This window comes from Chiloscyllium plagiosum, unplaced genomic scaffold (assembly GCF_004010195.1).
Source record: "Chiloscyllium plagiosum isolate BGI_BamShark_2017 unplaced genomic scaffold, ASM401019v2 scaf_67, whole genome shotgun sequence".
NCBI classification, from domain to species: Eukaryota; Metazoa; Chordata; class Chondrichthyes; order Orectolobiformes; family Hemiscylliidae; genus Chiloscyllium; species Chiloscyllium plagiosum.
Genome location: NW_025215212.1, coordinates 27836 through 48677, shown reverse-complemented (window position 1 = coordinate 48677; position 20842 = coordinate 27836). Strand labels below are relative to the sequence as shown.

General features: G+C 45.7%; 1 protein-coding gene across 1 annotated transcript in view; it reads right to left on the bottom strand.

The window, feature by feature from the left end:
* The window catches only part of LOC122548213 (glial fibrillary acidic protein-like), a 26063-nt gene extending 5428 nt beyond the window's left edge, over window positions 1–20635 (bottom strand). Inside the window, exons 1-7 of the mRNA XM_043686758.1 lie at window positions 20619–20635; window positions 17396–17456; window positions 15942–16037; window positions 14888–15049; window positions 13569–13694; window positions 9578–9798; window positions 7178–7221 (exon numbers count right to left, since the gene is read on the bottom strand). Of these exons, the coding sequence (XP_043542693.1) occupies window positions 7178–7221; window positions 9578–9798; window positions 13569–13694; window positions 14888–15049; window positions 15942–16037; window positions 17396–17456; window positions 20619–20635 (727 nt within the window). The remainder of the gene's footprint in view (window positions 1–7177; window positions 7222–9577; window positions 9799–13568; window positions 13695–14887; window positions 15050–15941; window positions 16038–17395; window positions 17457–20618) is intronic.
* Between the last annotated feature and the right edge of the window lie 207 nt (window positions 20636–20842).

The window sequence follows — 20842 nt, the reverse complement described above, 5'->3', positions numbered from 1 at the left end:
TGCATGTCTGAGTGTATGTGTGTGTCTGTGAGTGTGTGTCTGTCTGTGTGTGTGTCTGTGTGTGTATGTGTGTGTGTGTCTGCATGTATGTGTGTGTGTCTGTGTGTGTCTGTGTGTATGTGTGTGTATGTGTGTGAGTGCATGGTGAATAAATTCCTATAATGGTGCAAAGGACCAAGTCCAGAAAACTTTGAATGTCAAGGGATGTATGATAAGGGAAAATGAAAGAAGATTACGGCAGTTACCGAGGGTTCAGAACAGTGGATGGCCTGATGGAGCATTGAATGGGAGGGAGACTTACAAAGAACAGGAGAGCGTCAAGAGTCCATGAAAAACATTGGTAGTTAACACTAAGGACAATCTAAAGGTGCTTTATAAGTCAGTTAGAGGCAAGAGAATAACTGGGGAAGGAATAGGGCCCATTATGGACTTAAGTGGTAATGTGTACAGAGCAAGAGGAATCGATGAGAATTTACATCAGTATGAAGATGTATTAGTGGGGTTTAAAGTGGATAACTTCACAGGTCCAAATGAGATATACGCCAGGCTGCTGCGGGAAGCAAGGGAGGAGATTATAGGGCCTTGATATTAACTTTCAAATCCTTTCTGAGCTCAGGCAGGGTCCCAGGGGACTGGAATGCAGCTAATGTGGTCCCATGATGCAAAAAGGATCCTAAAGATAGGAAACGGCCTGGATGTTCTGACGGCCAGAGAATCATTGGGGTAGAGCAGTGAATCAGGACCATGTGAGAGTTGATTTGTGGGTGCAATTGCCCAGAGAATTGAATTCTGGGTGTAGGTTTGCTCGCTGAGCTGGAAGGTTCTTTTCCAGATGTTTCATCCCCCTGCTAGGTAACATCTTCAGTGGACCTCCAATTGGAATTGGATTTTCCCATGGGCAGCTCCCCTGCATCTGCAGCTGTCTGAAATAATCCATTGAAGTCAAGGTATTTGGTGGCAGGTAGAGGGGGAATGCAGTGGGGTTCCATTTCACAGAAGCTGAAAAGTGATCCGGAAAATGTTGAGGATTAAGAACCTAGTAACTCTTGGATAGCTATTAAAGTAGCCCCCTCCTGATCCCTTACACATCTGAGATCACTGGTACCCAGCACACTTGTCCCAACAATCCCCCCACTCCAGACCCCTTTGGAACTGACTCCCCCAGATACAAGACTGTCTGTCAACACTCCGCTCCCCTCACAGTTGGCCTGACACCCTGACCTCCCTCCAGACCAGTACCCCCCACACTACATGTCCTCTGGACCCAACACCCACTGGGCTGATCCCCTGGGCACCTACACATCTCCTTGTCCCACCAGCCCCTGATGCCCCTGGGTTACTTCCGCACCTCCCTCCTAATGGCCTGACAATCCCCAAAACTCATGTCCACTCTTCCAACTCACCCTTTAGAATGAACCTTGGGGGAGTAGTTGGGAGGGGTGGAAGGGGAAGGGCTAAAGAACACTTTTGAGGGGCAATCATTGATGAGATGAGGTGTTGAATGCTGTCAGGGTGAGGGTGTATGGGCGGAATGCGGGATGGGCAGGACAGATGATGACTTCCCTGTGGGAAATTAGATTAGATTAGATTACATTACACGGGCAATTTAGCATGGCCAATTCACCTGACCCTGCACATCTTTGGACTGTGGGAGGAAACCAGAGCACCCGGAGGAAACCCACGCAGACATGGGGAGAACATGCAAACTCCACACAGTCAGTTGCCTGAGGCGGGAATTGAACCCGGGTCTCTGGTGCTGTGAGGCAGCAGTTCTGTCCTGGCGGGAAATGGTAGAGAGCAGAGCAGCAATCACTGTGCACGCTATTAAATGTCCGGATCCTGAACAAACCTCAGGATTACCCATTTTCTGATGAATCTAAAATTTTACCCTCGCAGTAGTGACAAGCCACTGAAAATTCTTGGCACTTTTTAAGCACAGGTTCCATTCAAAGACACTAGAACAAATGTTACATTCAGGGATTGTAACTGGAGAGTGTGCCACATAGCAACAGAACTGTTCAGTATTGTAGTCACGTAAGTGATTTCTACACAAACAAACACTCACAAATTAGACACTGATCGCTTCATTAATATTAGCATAGTGAGAAATGTTACATGCAAATCCCAGGTGCTTTATTCATTCACTTGAGGGATGTGGATATCGCTGGCTTGGACAGCATTTATTACCCATCCCTAGTTGCCCAGCAAAAGCTAGTGCTGAGCTGCCTTCCAGAACTGCTGTAGATAAACCCGCAATGCTCTTGGGAAGGGAATTCCAAGATTTAGTCCCAACAACCTCTGATAGTTGAGACTTTCAGTGATCCCAGTCATGCACCGACCACAACGAATACATTCCAAATCAGGAACTTGACAGAGAAGAGTCTTTAGTGTTTACTTGGTCTGGACATTTTTGAGAAAGTTGGGGAGAGCCCCACCCCTGGAGTTCACCCATGCACGTCATCAAGAAACTGAGGAGCGTGAAACAGATTGGAATCCAGAAACACCAACAGTTCAGAGATATTCACAAACAGAGTGAATGACATTGAACACGGACATCTGGAGAGGTTATCTTGCAGATGAATCGAGACATGTTACAGCTTTCTCCACTCACACTTAACTTCTTTGTTTCTCCCCCTTACAAAAGACTTTGGGACCAGTTCAGCATCTGAGATATTTCAGTTCATGACTCAGTCTGCACTTCAAGGACTAATGGCAGGCAGGACACCACTCTCATCTGTGGTCACCCTGCAAGTTAACTCAAGGCACATCTACACACGTGCCGACCCTGGCTTAGAGACTATAATCACATCTTGAACACAGACAGTTCCTTGTTCAATTAAAATAGAATTTAATCCTTTGACTATGTGTTCAGTGATGAAGGGATACCACTTGATCTGTGGATAATTGAAGATATTTCAAACTCTGCAGATCTTCAGCATTTAGGCAGTCGGAATCACATCGTGTATTTACATCAATCCTGACGTTGCTAAACTACTTACAACAAGAAGCTGCTGCCAAGTGGGAGTTGACTGTATTAAATTAACAGGCTGTAAAATAGCAGACGCTCTGTAGGAGTACAGAATGTACGCAAGGAACTTAAAAGGAAGATCAGGAGGCCTAAAAGGGGATATGAAAGGATACTGGCATGTAAAATAAAAGGAAAATCCCGAGTTGTTTTATAGTTACATTAAGGGCAAAAGGATAACAAGGGAAAGAATGGGGCCCTTTAAGGAGCTCAGTGGTAATTTGCACTTGGAGCAAAGGATGTGGATGGTTTCTAAAGGAATAATTTGTGTTGGTGTTCACTTGTGAGAGGGATGATATTGGTATAGACATCAGGGAGAAGGTCTGTGATTTAATTAAGAAAGTTAGCATAGACAGCGAGGACGTTCTGAGTGGCCTGACAGGCTTAAAAGTAGGTAAGAGCTGGATGAAATGTATCCCAGGTTAGGTTATCTCAGGTTAGAGTATCCCAGGTTAGGGTATCCCAGGTTAGGGTATCCCAAAGTGAGGGTATCCCAGGTTAGGGTATCCCAAAGTGAGAGTATCCCAGGTTAGGGTATCCCAGGTTAGAGTATCCCAGGTTAGGTTATCTCAGGTTAGAGTATCCTAGGTTAGGGTATCCCAGGTTAGAGTATCCCAGGTTAGGGTATCCCAGGTTAGGGTATCCCAAAGTGATGGTATCCCAGGTTAGGGTATCCCAGGTTAGAGTATCCCAGGTTAGAGTATCCCAGGTTAGGGTATCCCAAAGTGAGGGTATCCCAGGTTAGGGTATCCAAAAGTGAGAGTATCCCAGGTTAGGGTATCCCAGGTTAGGGTATCCCAAAGTGAGGGTATCCCAGGTTAGGGTATCCCAGGTTAGGGTATCCCAAAGTAAGGGTATCCCAGGTTAGGGTATCCCAGGTTAGGGTATCCCAGAGTGAGGGTATCCCAGGTTAGGGTATCCCAAAGTGAGGGTATCCCAAAGTGAGGGTATCCCAGGTTAGGGTATCCCAGAGTGAGGCAAAGGAAGAAGATAGCAGAGGCACCTGCAAAAATGTTCCATTCTTCCCTTGACACAGGAGAAGTGTTGGAGGACTGAAGGACAGACAATGTGGAACCGTTATTCAAGAAAGGAGCATGAGATAAACAAAAACTACAGGCCGCTCAGTCTAACCTCGGTGGTGGGGAAACTATTGGAGGCAATTCTGAGGGACAGAATGAATCTGCATTTGGAGAAGCAGGGATTAAGCAAGAACAGTCAGCATGGTTTGGTTAAGGCGAGGTTATATCTGACCCGTTCATTGGAATCTTTCAGAGCGGTGACCAGGTGTATAGATGAAGGTGATCCCTTTGATATAATATACTTGGACTTCAACAAGACTTTTCAAGAGGTCCCATGTGGGAGATTGACAGCAAAGGTAAGAGTCCATGGGATCCTGGGAAATTTGGCAAATTGGATCCACAATTGGCTGAGTGGCAGGAAGCAGAGGGTGGTGGTTGAGTGGTGTTTTTCCAACTAGAAGCCTATGTCAAGGGGGTCCCACAGGAGTCAGAGTCAGGGACCTTTCTGTTTGTGGTTTATATCAATGGTTCAGAGTTGAACATAGGAGGGTTGATCAGTAAGTTTAGAGGCGATACAAAAGTTGTCAGGGTGATATAAAGCTATCCTCCTCACTAAAGGACAGACAAGGCAAGGGAATACACGATAAGTAGTAGACCCTGGGAAGGACCAAGGATCAGAAGGTCCTTGGTGTGTATGTACAGCAGTTCCTTAAGTCATCAGGACAAATGGGTAAAGTGATTAAGAAGGTACGTGCTATATTTGCCTTTTTTAGTTGACGATTGGAGTTTAAGAGCCGGAAGTTGATGCTGGAACTGTATAAAATATTAGTTAGGCCGCACTGTTTGCAGTTCTGGAATCCACACAATGGGAGGGATGTGATTGGACTGCGGGGAGGGGGGGGGGGGGGGGGTGATTTACCAGNNNGGATTTACCAGGATGTTGCCCGGGCTGGAGAGTTTCAGTAATGAAGAGAGTTTGGACAGACTGGGACTGTTTACCTTGAATAGAGGAGATTGAGGAGAATGGATAAAATAATGAGGGGCAGAGACAGAGTAAACAGGAGAAAACCTGCCCTCCTGATGGAGGGATCAATGATGTGGGGCATAGTTTAAGGTCAGGGGCAGGACATTTAGAAGGGATGTGATAGGAATCTGGAACTCACTGTCTGTAAGGATGGAACAGGCAGAAACCCTCACAACACTAAACAAGTAATTAGATGTTAGGTCAACAAAAGCAGCCATCTCATGTTCGCTTGTTTTGAGTCACTCAAATAGTGATAAGTGACAATACTTCCCATTGACCACCTCAGAATTCAATAGATTTATGAACAACCTGAGTTTTACTCATTGACAAATCAAATTGTGGTAGCACAGTGGTTAGCACTGCTGCCTCACAGCGCCAGAGACCTGGGTTCAATTCCCGCCTCAGGCATCTGACTGTGTGGAGTTTGCACATTCTCCCCGTGTCTGTGTGGGTTTGCTCCGGTTTCCTCCCACAGTCCAAAAAATGTGCAGGTTCGGTGAATTGGCCATGCTAAATTGCCCGTAGTGTTAGGTGTAGGGGAATGGGTCTGCACGGGTTGCTCTTTGGAGAGTCGGTGTGGACTTGTTGGGCCGAAGGGCCTGTTTCCACACTGTAAGTAATCTAACCTTAATCTTATTTTAGAAAATTCTGGAGCTAAAAGGCAAGTGGAGAGATTGAGAGATTGGAGGGTACCATGATAACAGTGATTTGGCCAGAAAGAACTGACAAAGTCACCTTGGAAGAAGGAGCTCTATCACAGTTAGAGTGACTCCTCACTCTGTCACTGGCAAGTTTCCAGCTACGTTCATCTTCACACTTTCCAGGTGCACACATTTCCCTGAGCTCCTCATGCGTGCAACTGAAGGATCAAATGAGAGTGAAGGCAAGAGTTAAACACGAAGTTCAGGTCTCCAGTGCTCAAGCCAAAAGATAAAATATTTCTGAAAAGTGACGATCATGTTGGAAAGCAGCCAGCCCCTTTATAAGATCCGGAGTTTTGTTGTGACCAACACAGAAAGGATCAACGATTACTGCAACTCAGGGTTTACAAATGATCTCGGGAATGAAAAAGCAGAGCAAATCTCTCGTCGTAATCCTTCAGGGTCCTGCCTGAAATGTCTCCTGCTCCTTGGATGCTGCTTGACCTGCTGTGCACTCTATCTACTCTGACTCTCCAGCATCTGCAGTCCTCACTATCTCCAAATTCCCACAGGAACCGTGCAGGCTGGGAACACTGAAGCAGATTCCAAGACCGCTAGCTCAGGTGAAGGTTATGTAAATAAGAGGTTTTCCCTGATATAGGATGACAGCCTACACAATGAAGAAACCAGCCACCATATTGAAAGACTTACCTTAGTGAGCAAGCGTTTCCAGGAGAGGTCCTTGCTAACTTAATACAGAAGTTTGCATATGTAATGGAGTTACTGCTGAAGTTAAAAGTTTATGGTTTATGCTTTTAGAGAGAAACCATTGAAACAGCTGTGCCTCTCACTCACTCGACAGAGAAGGAACGTAATGCATTAAAAATGACATTGTGCTTTTTATCCACTTAAGCCTAACACACAGACACATTCAAACAGGGAAATGTGCACGTGCACATTTCTGTTTTGCATGAAATCTTGCTGAACTTTACACATCCTGCTAAATACCAACACAAAAAATTTGATATTTGTCATAATTTCCATTAAGTTCTGCTCCCCCACTTCCCTGGTGCTCATTGGTTTACGTCCATTCCTGATTCAGCAAGGCCTTTTAGTTTTAGTATTCTTCTTGAATTTCAAATCCGTCTGGCACTGCTCTCTCTCTAACCTTCTCTAACACCCCAAATCTTGCAGATAGTTGCACTCCTCCAATTCAAATCTCTTCAGGATTGATGATTGTAAGGATTCCACCATTGGTGACTAAGCCTTTAGTTACCAGGGAGCAAGTGTGGAACTTCCCTTCATACCCGCGCCTCTCCTCACCCTTCAGTCACCAGTGTAGACTGCTCCTTATGTGGCTGGGTGCCAGATTTTCATTTGATAATGCTCCTGTCAAACCTGTTGAGAAAGTTTTACTCTGTGGAAGGTGCTATAAAAATGGAAGTAATATTGTGGTGTCCACACTTACCTCTGATTTGCAGAGATGAGAAGCTCTGAACAGGCATTGAAATCCTGTAAACAAACAGACAGCTATTATCAGACCCAAGGAGAATCTCTGTCATTGCTCTCAGAGCTCATTCTATACAGACAGCCATCTTTCCTGTGGTTACTGACAGCATGGGATTGAGTTGGAGCACAGCAATGATGCTCATGATTAAGGGTCAGGGATGCAGGAGCTTTTATCAGATACAGCAAAGGGTAGATACAGAGTAAAGCTCCTTCAATACTGTCTCCATCAAACACTCCCAAGGACAGGCACAGCACAGGGTTAGATACAGAGTAAAGCTCGCTCTACACTATCTCCATCAAACACTCCCAAGGACAGGCACAGCACAGGGTTAGATACAGAGTAAAGTTCCCTCTACACTATCTCCATCAAACACTCCCAGGACAGTTACAGCATGGGGTTAGATACAGAGTAAAGCTCCCTCTACACTATCTCCATCAAACACTCCCAAGGACAGGGACAGCACAGGGTTAGATACAGAGTAAAGCTCGCTCTACACTATATCCATCAAACACTTCCAAGGACAGTTACAGCACAGGGTTAGATACAGAGTAAAGCTCCCTCTACACTATCTCCATCAAACTCTCCCAAGGACAGGGACAGCATGGGGTTAGATACAGAGTAAAGCTCCCTCTACACTATCTCCATCAAACACTCCCAAGGACAGGGACAGCATGGGGTTAGATACAGAATAAAGCTCCCTCTACACTATCTCCATCAAACACTCCCAAGGACAGGGACAGCACGGGGTTAGATATAGAGTAAAGCTCCCTCTACACTGTCTCCATCAAACTCTCCCAGGACAGTTACAGCACAGGGTTAGATACAGAGTAAAACTCCCTCTACACTATCTCCATCAAACACTCCCAAGGACAGGAACAGCACGGGGTTAGATACAGAGTAAAGCTCCCTCTACACTATCTCCATCAAACACTCCCAAGGACAGGGACAGCATGAGGTTAGATACAGAGTAAAGCTCCCTCTACACTGTCCCCATCAAACACTCCCCAGGACAGGGACAGCACAGGGTTAGATACAGAGTAAAGCTCCCTCTACACTGTCTCCATCAAACACTCCCCAGGACAGTTACAGCACGACGTTAGATTCAGAGTAAAGTTCCTTCTACAACTTTAAGCTGAGAGTAAAGTTCCCTTTACTCTTTTAAACTGAAAGTGATACTTTCTCTACTCTTTAAACCAGAGCTTAAAATTCTCCTGACCTGGTCCCCATTAATACTGCCAGGATAGTGACAGCATGGGATTAGATTTGAGAATAGTGCTCCCTATAATTGTTTAAACTAACTACAGTGCCAGGGACGCAGGTTCGATTCCAGCCACGGGCGACTGTCTGTGTGGAGTTTGCACATTCTCTGGGTACTCCGGTTTTCTCCCACACAAGGAGAAAGTGAGGTCTGCAGATGCTGGAGATCAGAGCTGAAAATGTGTTGCTGGAAAAGTCAGGCAGCATCCAAGGAACAGGAGAATCGACGTTTCGGGCATAAGCCCTTCTTCAGGATTTCCCTTTCCTCCCATAGTCCAAAGATGTGCAGGTCAGGTGAATTGGCCACGCTAAATTGTCCATAGTGATAGGCGCATTAGTAGGGAGTACAGGAATGGGTCTGGGTGGGTTACTCTTCGGAAGATTGGTGTGGACTGGTCAGGCCAAAGGGCCTGTTTCTGTACTGCAGGGAATTTAATCTAATCTAGTCACTGTCCCCAAACTCTCTCAAGATAGATATAGCAAGATATATATAGACTAAATGTCCCTCTGCACTCTCCCATCAAAACAAACACTCCTAGGACAAATACAGAGTGAGATGGCAGTGGTTGAGGCATTTGAAGGATTAATGAGTTCCCATAATGATGTCACGTTCATGGATCAGCGTGTTTAGATTAGATTAGATTAGATTACTTACAGTGTGGAAACAGGCCCTTCGGCCCAACAAGTCCACACCGACCCGCCACCCACCCATACCATTACATTTACCCCTTTAACCTAACACTATGGGCAATTTAGTATGGCCAATTCACCTGACCCGCACATCTTTGGACTGTGGGAGGAAACCGGAGCACCCGGAGGAAACCCACGCAGACACGGGGAGAATGTGCAAACTCCACACAGTCAGTCGCCTGAGTCGGGAATTGAACCCGGGTCTCTGGCGCTGTGAGGCAGCAGTGATAACCACTGTGCCACCGTGCCGCCCACGGTGACCCTGATACCGAGGGGTTGGGGAGAGTAAGGTTAGCACCAGCACTAACTAGCTGAGAGAGGGTGAGGCAGGGATGGACAGTCTGATTTTGGCTCAGTTGGCCATTGATGAGGTCTGTGGTTTGGTAAAACCTGGTGCCAGGCAGCTCTTACCTGTTCTCCTCTCCTTCCAGCAGCTTCCTGTAGGTGGCAATCTCAATGTCCAGGGCCAGCTTGACGTTGAGCAAGTCTTGGTAAGCCTGCAGGTGCCGGGCCATCTCCTCCTTCAGATTCTGGATACCGCTCTCCAACTGGCTAACTGTGTCCTGGTAATTACTTGTTTCAAAATTGAAACGTTCCTCCATCTCACGCAATTGACGTTCCAGAGACTCATTCTGTCAGAGAACAGAGATAGGAGCTTCACCAGGGTCAGGTATCACACCTGGGGCTGTGTCAACAAACTCAGCAAATCCTAATGTTAATGTCTGCTCAATCTCATTCTGAAGATTTGTCAATGTCTATATTAAGATGAGGTGAGACAGGGCTTGGCTATTTTATGAGCACATATTAATAAGCAGCAGCTTTGACACTGGGACTGGGATGAGAAGGGTGTGACTGAGGATGTCAATAAACTCTAACAACAAATAAAAGACTAATGTTGATTTCTATCTCACCAAATGGAATCAATTAACACTCAGGTCCCAACTTTTGAGCTGACGTTTTGACAATATTTTAATGAATTAACTCCCACCACCCTCCCACTCGTTTCAGAAAGTCACAGTTCCTCAGAAACCTAAGCAAAAGACTACTCCCCAGCCACTGAATTGACACAAGTGAGAGCTGATGAGATATTTAACTGAGAATATGGGATCACATGCAAATTTAACTGAACTCCCTGCTGTGCCCAAGGATGTGTATTTGCCATGAATGGGAACCCTGGTAACCCTCCATCCCTAATCTAGAAGTTCAAATGCTGTTTATGCTGCTGGTTGAGAACAACATGGACTGGTAAGCAAACACTGGGCCTTGTGATCTGCACAGTGCTGTCAGCTACATTCCAAGGGGCAAGCCTGGAACCGTCAATTCTGAGATTGACAATACCAGATGCACAGATACTGTGGTTTTTAGAGCGGTGTTTAGTCCTGTTTTTTTTAAAAAATAGAGGTTTTATGAGAGAGATACTGAGCTGTCTATTTAAAATCCAATAAAGCAAGCAACTTGTGAGGCCTGGGGCCTTTTTAAATTAAAGTTGGAACAATAGAAGCAGCCTGACTGGTCGGGGTCAGGATTTTTAGTTTCTCAGCTGGAGTTCTTGCTTGGGTCTTAAAGCTGGGTTTGGAAGCTGCAGTACATCTCTCCCTGCTACTGTCTCGCTCTCACTCTCTCTCTCTCTCACACACAGAGAGTTATCTTGATGGTCTTCCTCCTGGACTGAAGGATTGCCTGTGAGACAAACTAGTTTACTGAATTGGCTTTTTGCCAAGGATATGTGTCTGGATATTACAATATTGGAACAGTTACTGTTCAGTAGTTAAATAATTTGTTAAGCTTTCCAGAGGGTGGTACACGTATGGAATGAGCTGTGAAGGAAGTGGATGGGTATATAAATAGGAAGAGTTTGAAGGGATATGGGCCGGGTGCTGGCAGGTGGGACTAGGTTTGGTTGGGATATCTGGTCGGCATGGACGGGTTGGACCGAAGGGTCTGTTCCTGTGCTGTACATCTCTATGACTCTATGACTCTATAATAGAGGGAAGTTAATCCAATTTCTTTTTTCCTTCTGTTGTATTTAAACTATAGAGTATGAATAAAGCCTGTTTTGCTTTAAGACTGTTTGTTTGACCAATCGAATTGTATCCAGAATGCAACACCTGACACTTGCCTTTAAATTACGAAAAAGTGAGGGTCTAGGCTAACTTCTTATTGTATTTTAACGGAATGTGGTTTGGTCCATAACACAGCCTATGGACCACTACCTCAATGACAGGAATAGGATGTCCTTTCAGTCGTAGGTTCTATATAATCTCAGCATAAAGCTTTGGGGCACTTGTCTTGGAAATGATGTGGGCCACAGATAAACCTATGCAGTGACACCCAAGCAGTGTTGCAGGTGCCTGCATAGCTTTATCTGTGGCCCACATCATTTCCAAGTCAAGTGCCCCAAACCTATATGCTGAGATTATATAGAACCTACGACTGAAGGACATCCTATTCCATGATCCTTAGATTGAAAGATTTCCGATACATAACAAACTGAGCTGTGTGGATGTTTCAGAATAATTGTACGGCAATTATATTCAAACTTTAAATTGAATGAAACCATGTTCAATGTCATGATTGGAGGTACAACCCTGTAAAGCTCCCTCTATAATATTCCCATCAAACAAGCCCAGTTTGTCCAACATCTCCTCATAAGTCAACCCATCCATTCGAGGTATCAATCTAGTGACCCACCTCTGAATTGCCTCCAATACATTTACATCCGCCATAAAACAAGGAAACTATAAATGTCCACAGTGTTGAGATGTTGACTCACCAATGGCCTGTGCAATTTAAGAATAACATCCTTGCTTTATGTTTAATCCTCTTGTATTCATGGACAGCACCCTATTAGCTCTCCGGGTTACTTGCTGTACCTGCACACCAATGTTTTCTAAGTAATTCACTAGGACACCAAACCCTACTGCATCGGAGAATTCTGCAGTCCTTTTGTTTCACTAATACTCTGCTTTATCATTCTTCCTGTCAAAGTAAACAACTTTACAAATTTCTGTGGTATGTTCCATCTGCAAGATTTTTGCTTACTCATATAATGTACATATATCCATCAACAAGATCCTCAAGTCTTTCTCACATCATATTTCCCCTTTCTATCTTTGTAAGGCCTGTGAATTTAGCTACCGTGCCTCATTCTGCATTCTCCAGGCCTTTGAAGGATAAGAGGGGATCTGATTGAAATGTATAATGTTTCACCATGGCTGGATGTGCTGAGGATGTTTTCCCTGACTGGGGAGATAAAACTGGGGACAGAGTCTAAGGATGTGGGGTTGGGGGTTTAGAATCTACATGAAGAAAGCATTCACCATGCTGCAGAGATCGAACCTATGGAACACCACGTTGTGGAGACCAAGTCACTAATGCAAGAGAGTGATGAGCTTTTAGATTTCAGACAGTATGAGGAGAAAGCAGAAATATGATATTGAGATAGAGGATCAGCCATTAGCCACTGAATGGTGGTGCTTGAATGGCCAAATGGCTAACTTCTGCTCCTGGTTTATATCTTTCTATCTGAGACATTGGGGTAGATTATAAAATATTGATGCTGCAGCACAGACCCCTGTGGGATTTTACACATTACCTCTTGTCAATCAAAGAAAGTCTTTTATACTCTGTTTTCTGTTTCCAGCCAAACTTTGCTCATGATAATACTTTATCCTTTACATCACAAATTGTTATTTTCCCAACAGTCTTCAAAGTAGCTCCTTACCTAATGCCTTCTTGAAATCCAAGTCTAGTATATCAACGGGTTTCCCTTTATCCACAGCACATTTTACTCCTTCAAAAAAGCCTAATAAATTGGTTGAACATGAATTCTCTTAACAAAACCATGTTGAATCTACCCATTAATTTAAATGTCTCTAAATGTCCAGCTGTTACTTATTTAAATGGTCAAATTGAAGACCTTCCCCATGCCCAAGACTGAACTAAGTGGCCTGTAGTTTCTGGTTTTCTGACTTGAATGGAGGGGCTATATTTACTACTTTCCAGTCTGCTTTCCTGAATTGAGGGATCTTTGGAAAATTAACCCCAATGCATCTAGTATCGCATTACCAACCTCTCTCAAGTCTCAAGAGTAAAGTTAACTTGGAGCCAGAATCTCATTCAGCTCACAGCTCCATCAGTTTGTTCAGGTCCATCTCCCTAGTGACTGTAATATCATAAAATTCTTCTCTCCCTTCCCACTAGCCTAAGTTTCTCTAAAATGGCCAAAATAACCTCCTTAAAATAACCTCCTTAAATGGCCAAAGGTACGAGGCTCTCCAACAAAGACAAATAATCCACTCAGCTAAAAGAGCGCTGCGCCTATTTTGCTTCGACTTTCTCTGCCTTCTCCCGTTTACCCTGGAGAGATGTTCCTGTTCGAGGGTTTGTAGTGAGAACTCACCGTTCCTTTCAGGCCCTCCAGGTCACATGTGAGGGATTGGATCTGCCTTCGGTAATCATTCATCTCCTGCTTGGCCTGGCGCAGGGTTTCTGCCTGCCGAGATGCTGCATCGGTCAGATCTGAGAACTAAACACAGTCGGGCAGTGTTAGGGGCATGACAGTGAGTGAGAGACGGGGAGAGTGGTCAACCAGGCCAAATCTCTGAGCAATCTGAGGGCCTTGTGTCCTCGAATACACTCCAATACCCCTGAACACATCATCATCCAGCCCACCCTCACGTTCAATTTCTGTTTGATTCGGGACACACTGAGAAATTATCATCTATCTCCCTCTGCTGGTTGAGGTAGAGTGGATTTTAAAGACCTTCAGCACTAGCAGAGCAACAGATTGATAGTATTATACTTAGTGGCAGTAGGTTAAAGGTCAAGGTACCAATCTCAGCTGAAACTCCTTGGGGGGAGGGTCAAGGGAGCATCAAACCACTATCTGCCCCACAGCCAGTCATGGTGCCACGGTTCTATGCCTCTGTTTCCTTTAAGCGGGAGAGTCAGGAATTCCAATCCCTCTCCGTGGACTGGCACGCATTAGTGAGGCAGTGACTTGAGGGCAGTACCGAGGGAGTGCTGCATTGTTTGATGTGCCACTTTCAGGTGATTCACAAATCTGATGCTAAATAAAAGGTAAACCTGCTATCTCAGGGGGATACAAAAATTCCCGTGTTACTGATTTGGGAAGAGGAACAGGAGAGTTGTGCCTGGTGTCCTGGCTGATATCTAATCCAAACAGACACAATGTAGTTATTTACCTCATTGGTGTTTCTGGAATCTTGCTGTGCACATGTGAGCGTCTCTGGCTAGGCTAATATTTATTGCCCCTCCCTAATTACCCAGAAGGCATTTAAGAGTCAACCACATTGCTGTGGGTCTGGACTCACACTTGGGCCAGACCAGGTAACGATGGCAGATTTCATTCCCAAAATGGAATGATTAAACCAGGAGTGTTCTTAAAACAATCAGAAGTGTCTGCGTGGTCTTCTTTAGGCTAGTATTTTTTTGTATAATTCTATATTTTCTATTGAATTCAAATGTTACTGTCTGTCAAGTGGGATTTGAACCAATGTCCTGGAACATGAACCTGGGATTCTAAATTGCTAGCCGAGTGAAATGACCAGTGTGCCACACTTGCCCCGTTATAACAGGGGCTACTTTTCAAGATTGTAGAGCCTTTTGGATTGTGCCAAGGTTATGCAGAGTTTTTTGTTATAAACACAATGCAGCCTTCCTTTGAAAGCCAGGGCCAATCTTTGTGGTTACTATCACCTTAGACTTGTACCACTCCTCAGCCTCCTGCAGGTTCTTGCTAGCAACAGACTCGTACTGAATGCGGATATCCTTCAGGGCAGCAGTGAGATCCGGCTTGGATACATCCACATCGACATGGACCTGCTGCATCTGTAACTGATCCTGCAGCTCCCGCATTTCCTGTGTGATGGAAACAGCAGTCAGTTCCGTGCTCTGTGCTCAGGGACACAGTGCCCTCTCCCACCTCCGATGCTGAGGGGCTCTGGTCCCTCCTCATACCCAGAAATACCAAGCCCCACCCCATTCCCCAGCCCTTCGGACAGCAGGTAAAATGGGAAGGGACCAAGGTGAGCTGGAAAGGGCAGGCTGTAGGATTACAGACAGCCCATTGCAAGTGAAGCCCTGGCTAGCATTAGATAGATAAGAATGGGAGCATGTCTCACTTGGCCAAAGAACGCTTGAGGATTCGGAGATAAACAGATTCCTCAGATACACCTTTTGCTCCTTTGCATGTTCAGTTATTGTCACCGTTTGTTCCATTGTCCCTATCATCAGGAAATCTCTTCCATCTGCCTCCCAGACTCAGAGCTTCTCTTTTATTCTGTCCTCTCCTTTTCATGCCAGACTTGTAATCCCTATGTCTCCAAATCTTCCCTGTTCCTGTAATCCCTGCATCTGCAACTCTTCCCTGTTCCTGTAATCCCTGTCTCCCCTAGCCTTCCCTGTTCCTGTAATCCCTGTCTCTCCCAGCCTTCCCTGTTCTGACAGTATCAGTGAAACCTGCCAGCTTTCTTGCGGTCCTCCCTCTACAGATACTCGCGGAGGATTTCCAGCACCTGCACTACTTTCTGCCCAAGTGTCTCTGAGACCTTGGCTTCCCTATAGTCATGTAGCTAATCCTGGGGTTTCATTATTGAGAGTTTTCACCACTGTAAAGAGGCCCCCGACCTCCCGACCCCTGACATTCCGACCCAGTAAATGGCCTGATGGGGCAAGTGAGCAGGAGCCCTATCGCTGTGGCCAGAATCCAGTCACTTGATGCCATTCCCAACCACAGTTGAGAAGCCCTTACCTCATCATGGACCTTCTTTAGGAAGTCAATCTCATCCTGCAGGGATTCAATTTTCCGCTCCAGGTCAATCCGTATCAAAGCAGCTTCATCGACGTCCTTGAGGAAGGAAGGGGAGAGGAGAGGACAGCAGAGTTAGAAACATCACTGAGTGATCTTTCAGTGAGTGCTCAAAGCTCCACACAGGATGTGCACCTCAGTGGGCTTCCCACTGTCTTCACTGATGATATAGTAAGTGAAGGATGCTGGAGAGGAGTTTCAGCACAGGAAGGTCTCAGAGAAGATTGCACAGGTGAAGAGAGGTTTCTGAAGAGAGATGAAGATGGACCTCAGAGGGGTTTGAAAATGAAAACCCAGGAATCGCTGCTACTGAATGTTAATATCAAAAGTGTGAACTTGTTCAGTCACCCTCCACACCCTTCATCATCCTGAAACTTTACAATGTGCCTAGGACTGGAAGGTAATCTTCTAACATTGAGCCCTGCAATTTCAGAGCATTTTACTGTTCCCACCCTCTGCCTGCTGGAGAGTCAGTGTGGTGCTGGAAAAGCACAGCAGGTCAGGCAGCATCCGAGCAGCAGGAGAATCGACATTTCAGGCCGGAGCCTTTCGGTATCCACTCGACCATTAACTTTCATGGTTTGCGTTTCAGGAAATGATGTAAAAGATCGCTGAACATTAGCATCGCCAAACCTCTACAGCCAGTGACATGGAGACAATCTGTCTGCAACGCCTCACCCAGGAATACTTACCTGAAAGAATGTGAATGAAGACCACTGGAAAAACATTTTACCATCAACTGGACTCTCAGCTGAGTGTGGGCAAACCATTAGACATGACAACGGGACTCTGGCTGCAAAAGGAAAGCGCCTTTACAGAGTCTAGCCATTTAGACGAGGCAACTAGACTCCACTAAAGACAGTCTCGCTGCCCCAGTTTTCCAATGGACCTGTTTCTTCCTTGGCTGTGAATAGCCAAAGATCAAATGCCTCCTGGCTTCACCCTGCACTAAAGCTCCTCCCAGTCACTGGGAAGGAGTATTTCACAGAATGTCTCTCCGATGACGATTTAACCTCAGTTGATGGCAGGAGGAGTTGAGCTCCTCTTTGGATATGACTTGGCTAGAGCGTGGGTTGGAAGATCTGTTGGTTAGGATCATTCACCTCTTCTAGAAACTACTCAAATTCTCTTCCATTGATGAGTCTTAAAGCAGTTCTAAATGGAGGAGTTTTCACTAAAGTGCCCTTGGTCCTGCCCATCTAGTCACAATAAAGTGACCCTGGACACTTACTCTGTCTTTGCCCTTGACCTTAAGTGAACTATTCCTAAACACCAGTTCATTCCTCTGCTATTTTAATTCATCCTATTCTGAACATCCCTTTACTGGTGCACTCTTTCACCCCCATTACAGATGTGGAGACCCAGATAATCAGTCACTGTTACACACGGATCTTTACCTGTCTGAACGCATTTAAGTTGTTCTCAGCCTCTGTCCGCAGATTGATCTCATCCTGGAATCTGAAAGACACAATTTTAGTGTGAGGATGAAGTGATTTTGTGATACAGGTTGAAGAGCTGGTGGCGTAGTGGCTCAGTGGTTAGCACCACTGCCTCACAGGTACCCGGGTTCGTTACCCACCTCGGGTGACTGTGTGGAGTTTGCACATTCTCCCAGTGTCTGCGTGGGTTTCCTCCAAGTGCTCCAGTTTCCTCCCACAATCCAAAAGTGTGCAGTTTAGGTGAATTGGCCATGCTAAATTGTAGCAATCAGGGATGTGTAGGTTAGGTGCATTAGTCAGGGGTAAATGTGGAGTAATAGGGTAGGGGAATGCGTCTGGGTGGGTTACTTTTTGTAGGGTCAGTGTGGACTTGTTGGACTGAAGGGCCTGTTTCCACACTGTAGGGATTCCATGAAGAGTCAGCTATAACTGATGGTACAACTTTCTGAAATAGTGCCCAATGCCCCTGGCAGTACCCGGTTTCCCAATGAAGAGACCAGTAACCTCACACCACATTTAGATGTTTTCTGTATGTGGTTCAAGATTTCCAATCCCTTGTCTACAATTCATTATCAAAAGTGCTTTTAAAATTCACATACTTGCTGTCCAGTGAACTCCTCCATTAACAGCAACTAAAAGACTGAACTCCTTTCGGATAATTAGGTGGGGACAGTATGAGGAGCTGACCCAATTGGATTACACCTTTGCACGTGCTCACTCACCCTCTTCCTAGTAACAGGTATGAGCATAACAAAAGTGAAATATTGAGGATGCTGGAAATCCAAAATAAAAACTATGCTGGAGAAACTCAACAAGTCTAGCCTGTGGACAGCGAAACACATTTAATGTTTCAAATCCAGCATAACTCTTTTGGAATTGATAGATACTAGCATTTTTCCTTGTGTCAGTGTGGGTTTCCTCCCACAGTCCAAAAATGTGCAGGTTTCGGTGAATTAGCCATGCTAAATTGCCCATACTGTTCAGGGATGTGTTCAGGGATCATTAATGTCTCAATATTTTCTCTCTTCCCCATTCCTCTTTGAATGAACAAAGAACAAAACAGAAGTACAGCACAGGAACAGGCCCTTCGGCCCTCCCAGCCTGTGCCGATCATCATGCCCTAACTAAAAAAAACCTTCTGCCCTTATTCGGTCTGTATCCCTCTGTTGCCTCCTGATTCATGTAACCATCCAGATGGCTCTTAAATGTCACCAGTGTACCTGCTTCCACCACCTCTTCTGGCACTGTGTTCCAGGCTCCTACCACTCTCTGGGTGAAAAACTTCCCTCATACATCTCCCTTAAACTATCCCCCTCTAACCTGTGATCCCTTGTAATTGAAACTTCCACCCTGGAAAAAAGCCTCTGTCTTCAACCCTGTCTATGCCTCTCATAACTGTGTAGGCCTCTATCAGGCTTCCTCTCAGCCACTGTCTCAGCAAGCAAGTCAGATTTGTAATCATCTTATGTTTTGCTGGTATGTCTGAGGCCACGGATCAGCCAGCTTCTCAGAACCATAGAAATGGTACAGCACGGAAAGGGCCATTCAGCCCATCTTGTCCATGCTGACCCAGAGACACCCAGATGCCTTTTCCAATCCCATCTTCCTGCACACGGCCCATCGCCCTGCAGCTTCCAGCACTGAAGGTGCAGATCCAGGTGCTTTTTAAAAGAGTTCAGGGTGTCTGCCTCCACCATAAACTCAGGCAGTGAATTCCAGACACCCATATAAGGAACGTTTCAGGACTCTGGGTTTTACACGCGATAGAGTTTAGAAGGATGAGGGGGGATCGAATTGAAACTGACAGAGTATTGAATGGCCTGGACAGAGTGGATGTTGGGAAGATGCTGCCATTGGTCAGAGAGACGAGGACCCGAGGGTGCAGGCTGAGAGTAAAGGGAAGACCCTTTTAGATCAGAGATAAGGAGAAATGTCCTCAGCCAGTGAGTGATGAAACTGTGGAATTCACTGCCACAGAAGGCTGTGGAGGCCAGGTCACTGAGTCTATTTAACACGGAGATAGCTAGGCTCTTCATTGTCAAGGGATAAAGGGAGAAAGTGGGAGAATGGGGTTGAGAAACGTATCAGCCCTGATTGAATGGTGGAGCAGGCTCGATGGGCTGAATGGCCTAATTTCGGCACCGATGTCTTATGGTCACCATCTTCTGTGGAAAAACCTTTTCCTCATGTTCTCTCTAACCTTTCTGCCACTTGGCTTGGATCTATGATCCCTGGTTTATGAACTCTCTACCAGGGGAAACAGGGTCCCCCTGTCTACTCCAGCTCTGTCCCTCACTATTCTGTACACCTCACCCCTCAGCCTTCTCTGTTCCAATGGAAACAAGCCCACCCTCTCCAATCTCCCCTCGTAGCTACAATTCTCCAGCCCTGGCAACATTCTGGTCAATCTTCCCCACACTCTCCCCACAGCAATTCCATCCTTCCTGTAAGATGGTGACCAGAAGTGCACACAATCCTCCAGTTGTGGCCTCACCAGTGTCTTACACAGTTTCATCATTATATCTTTCCTTTTGTATTCTATCGCACTGCCAATGGAGGAGAACATTCTCCAAGCTTCCTTTAAACCTTATCCACCTGGACTGCTACCTTTAGGAACGTGTACTCCAAGACCTCTCAGTTCAGCTCCCCCTCTCAGTATATTGTGTGTCCCTTTCTACTGCCTCACCTCCCTAAATGCATTACCTCGCACTTATCAGAGTTGAACTCCATGTGCCACTTTCCTGCCCACTCCACCAACCCATCTGTGTCATTGTGGAGTTTACAGCTATCCCCTACACTATACACTGCACAGCCGGTCCCTGTGTCAGCTGCACAATGTGACCGCGCATTCAAATCCAATTTACTAATGTAGAGAAAATGCCAGCAGGGCTCCCAACACAGTGCTGCCGAACACCACTTCAAACTGCTTTCCATTGACAAGCAGGAGGCTGGGGAACACAGCAAGGCAGGCAGTATCAGGAGAGAGAGGAACACAGCAAGGCAGGCAGCATCAGGAGGGAGGGGAACACAGCAAGACAGGCAGTATCAGGAGGGAGAGGGAACACAGCAAGGCAGGCAGCATCAGGAGGGAGAGGGAACACAGCAAGGCAGGCAGCGTCAGGAGGGAGAGAAATCAATGTTTTGGGTATAACCCTTCCTCAGGACCTTGCACATACATTACCTTACGTTTTTGATCATTGTGTCCCTGTTTTCCCTTATTTATTTCTCTGTCTTTCAGACCTTATTTCATTTCTACTTTGAGAGCCAGAGCAGAATATTTGTCACACAATACCCAGCTTTCCCTTCGTCTGCAGAATAATTAGAAACTGGAGCCTGTCCGGAAAGTTCTCCCCTTCCCCTCCTGTGTTCTTTTCCTTTTTATCAGATTTTCTTCTCACTCCCTTT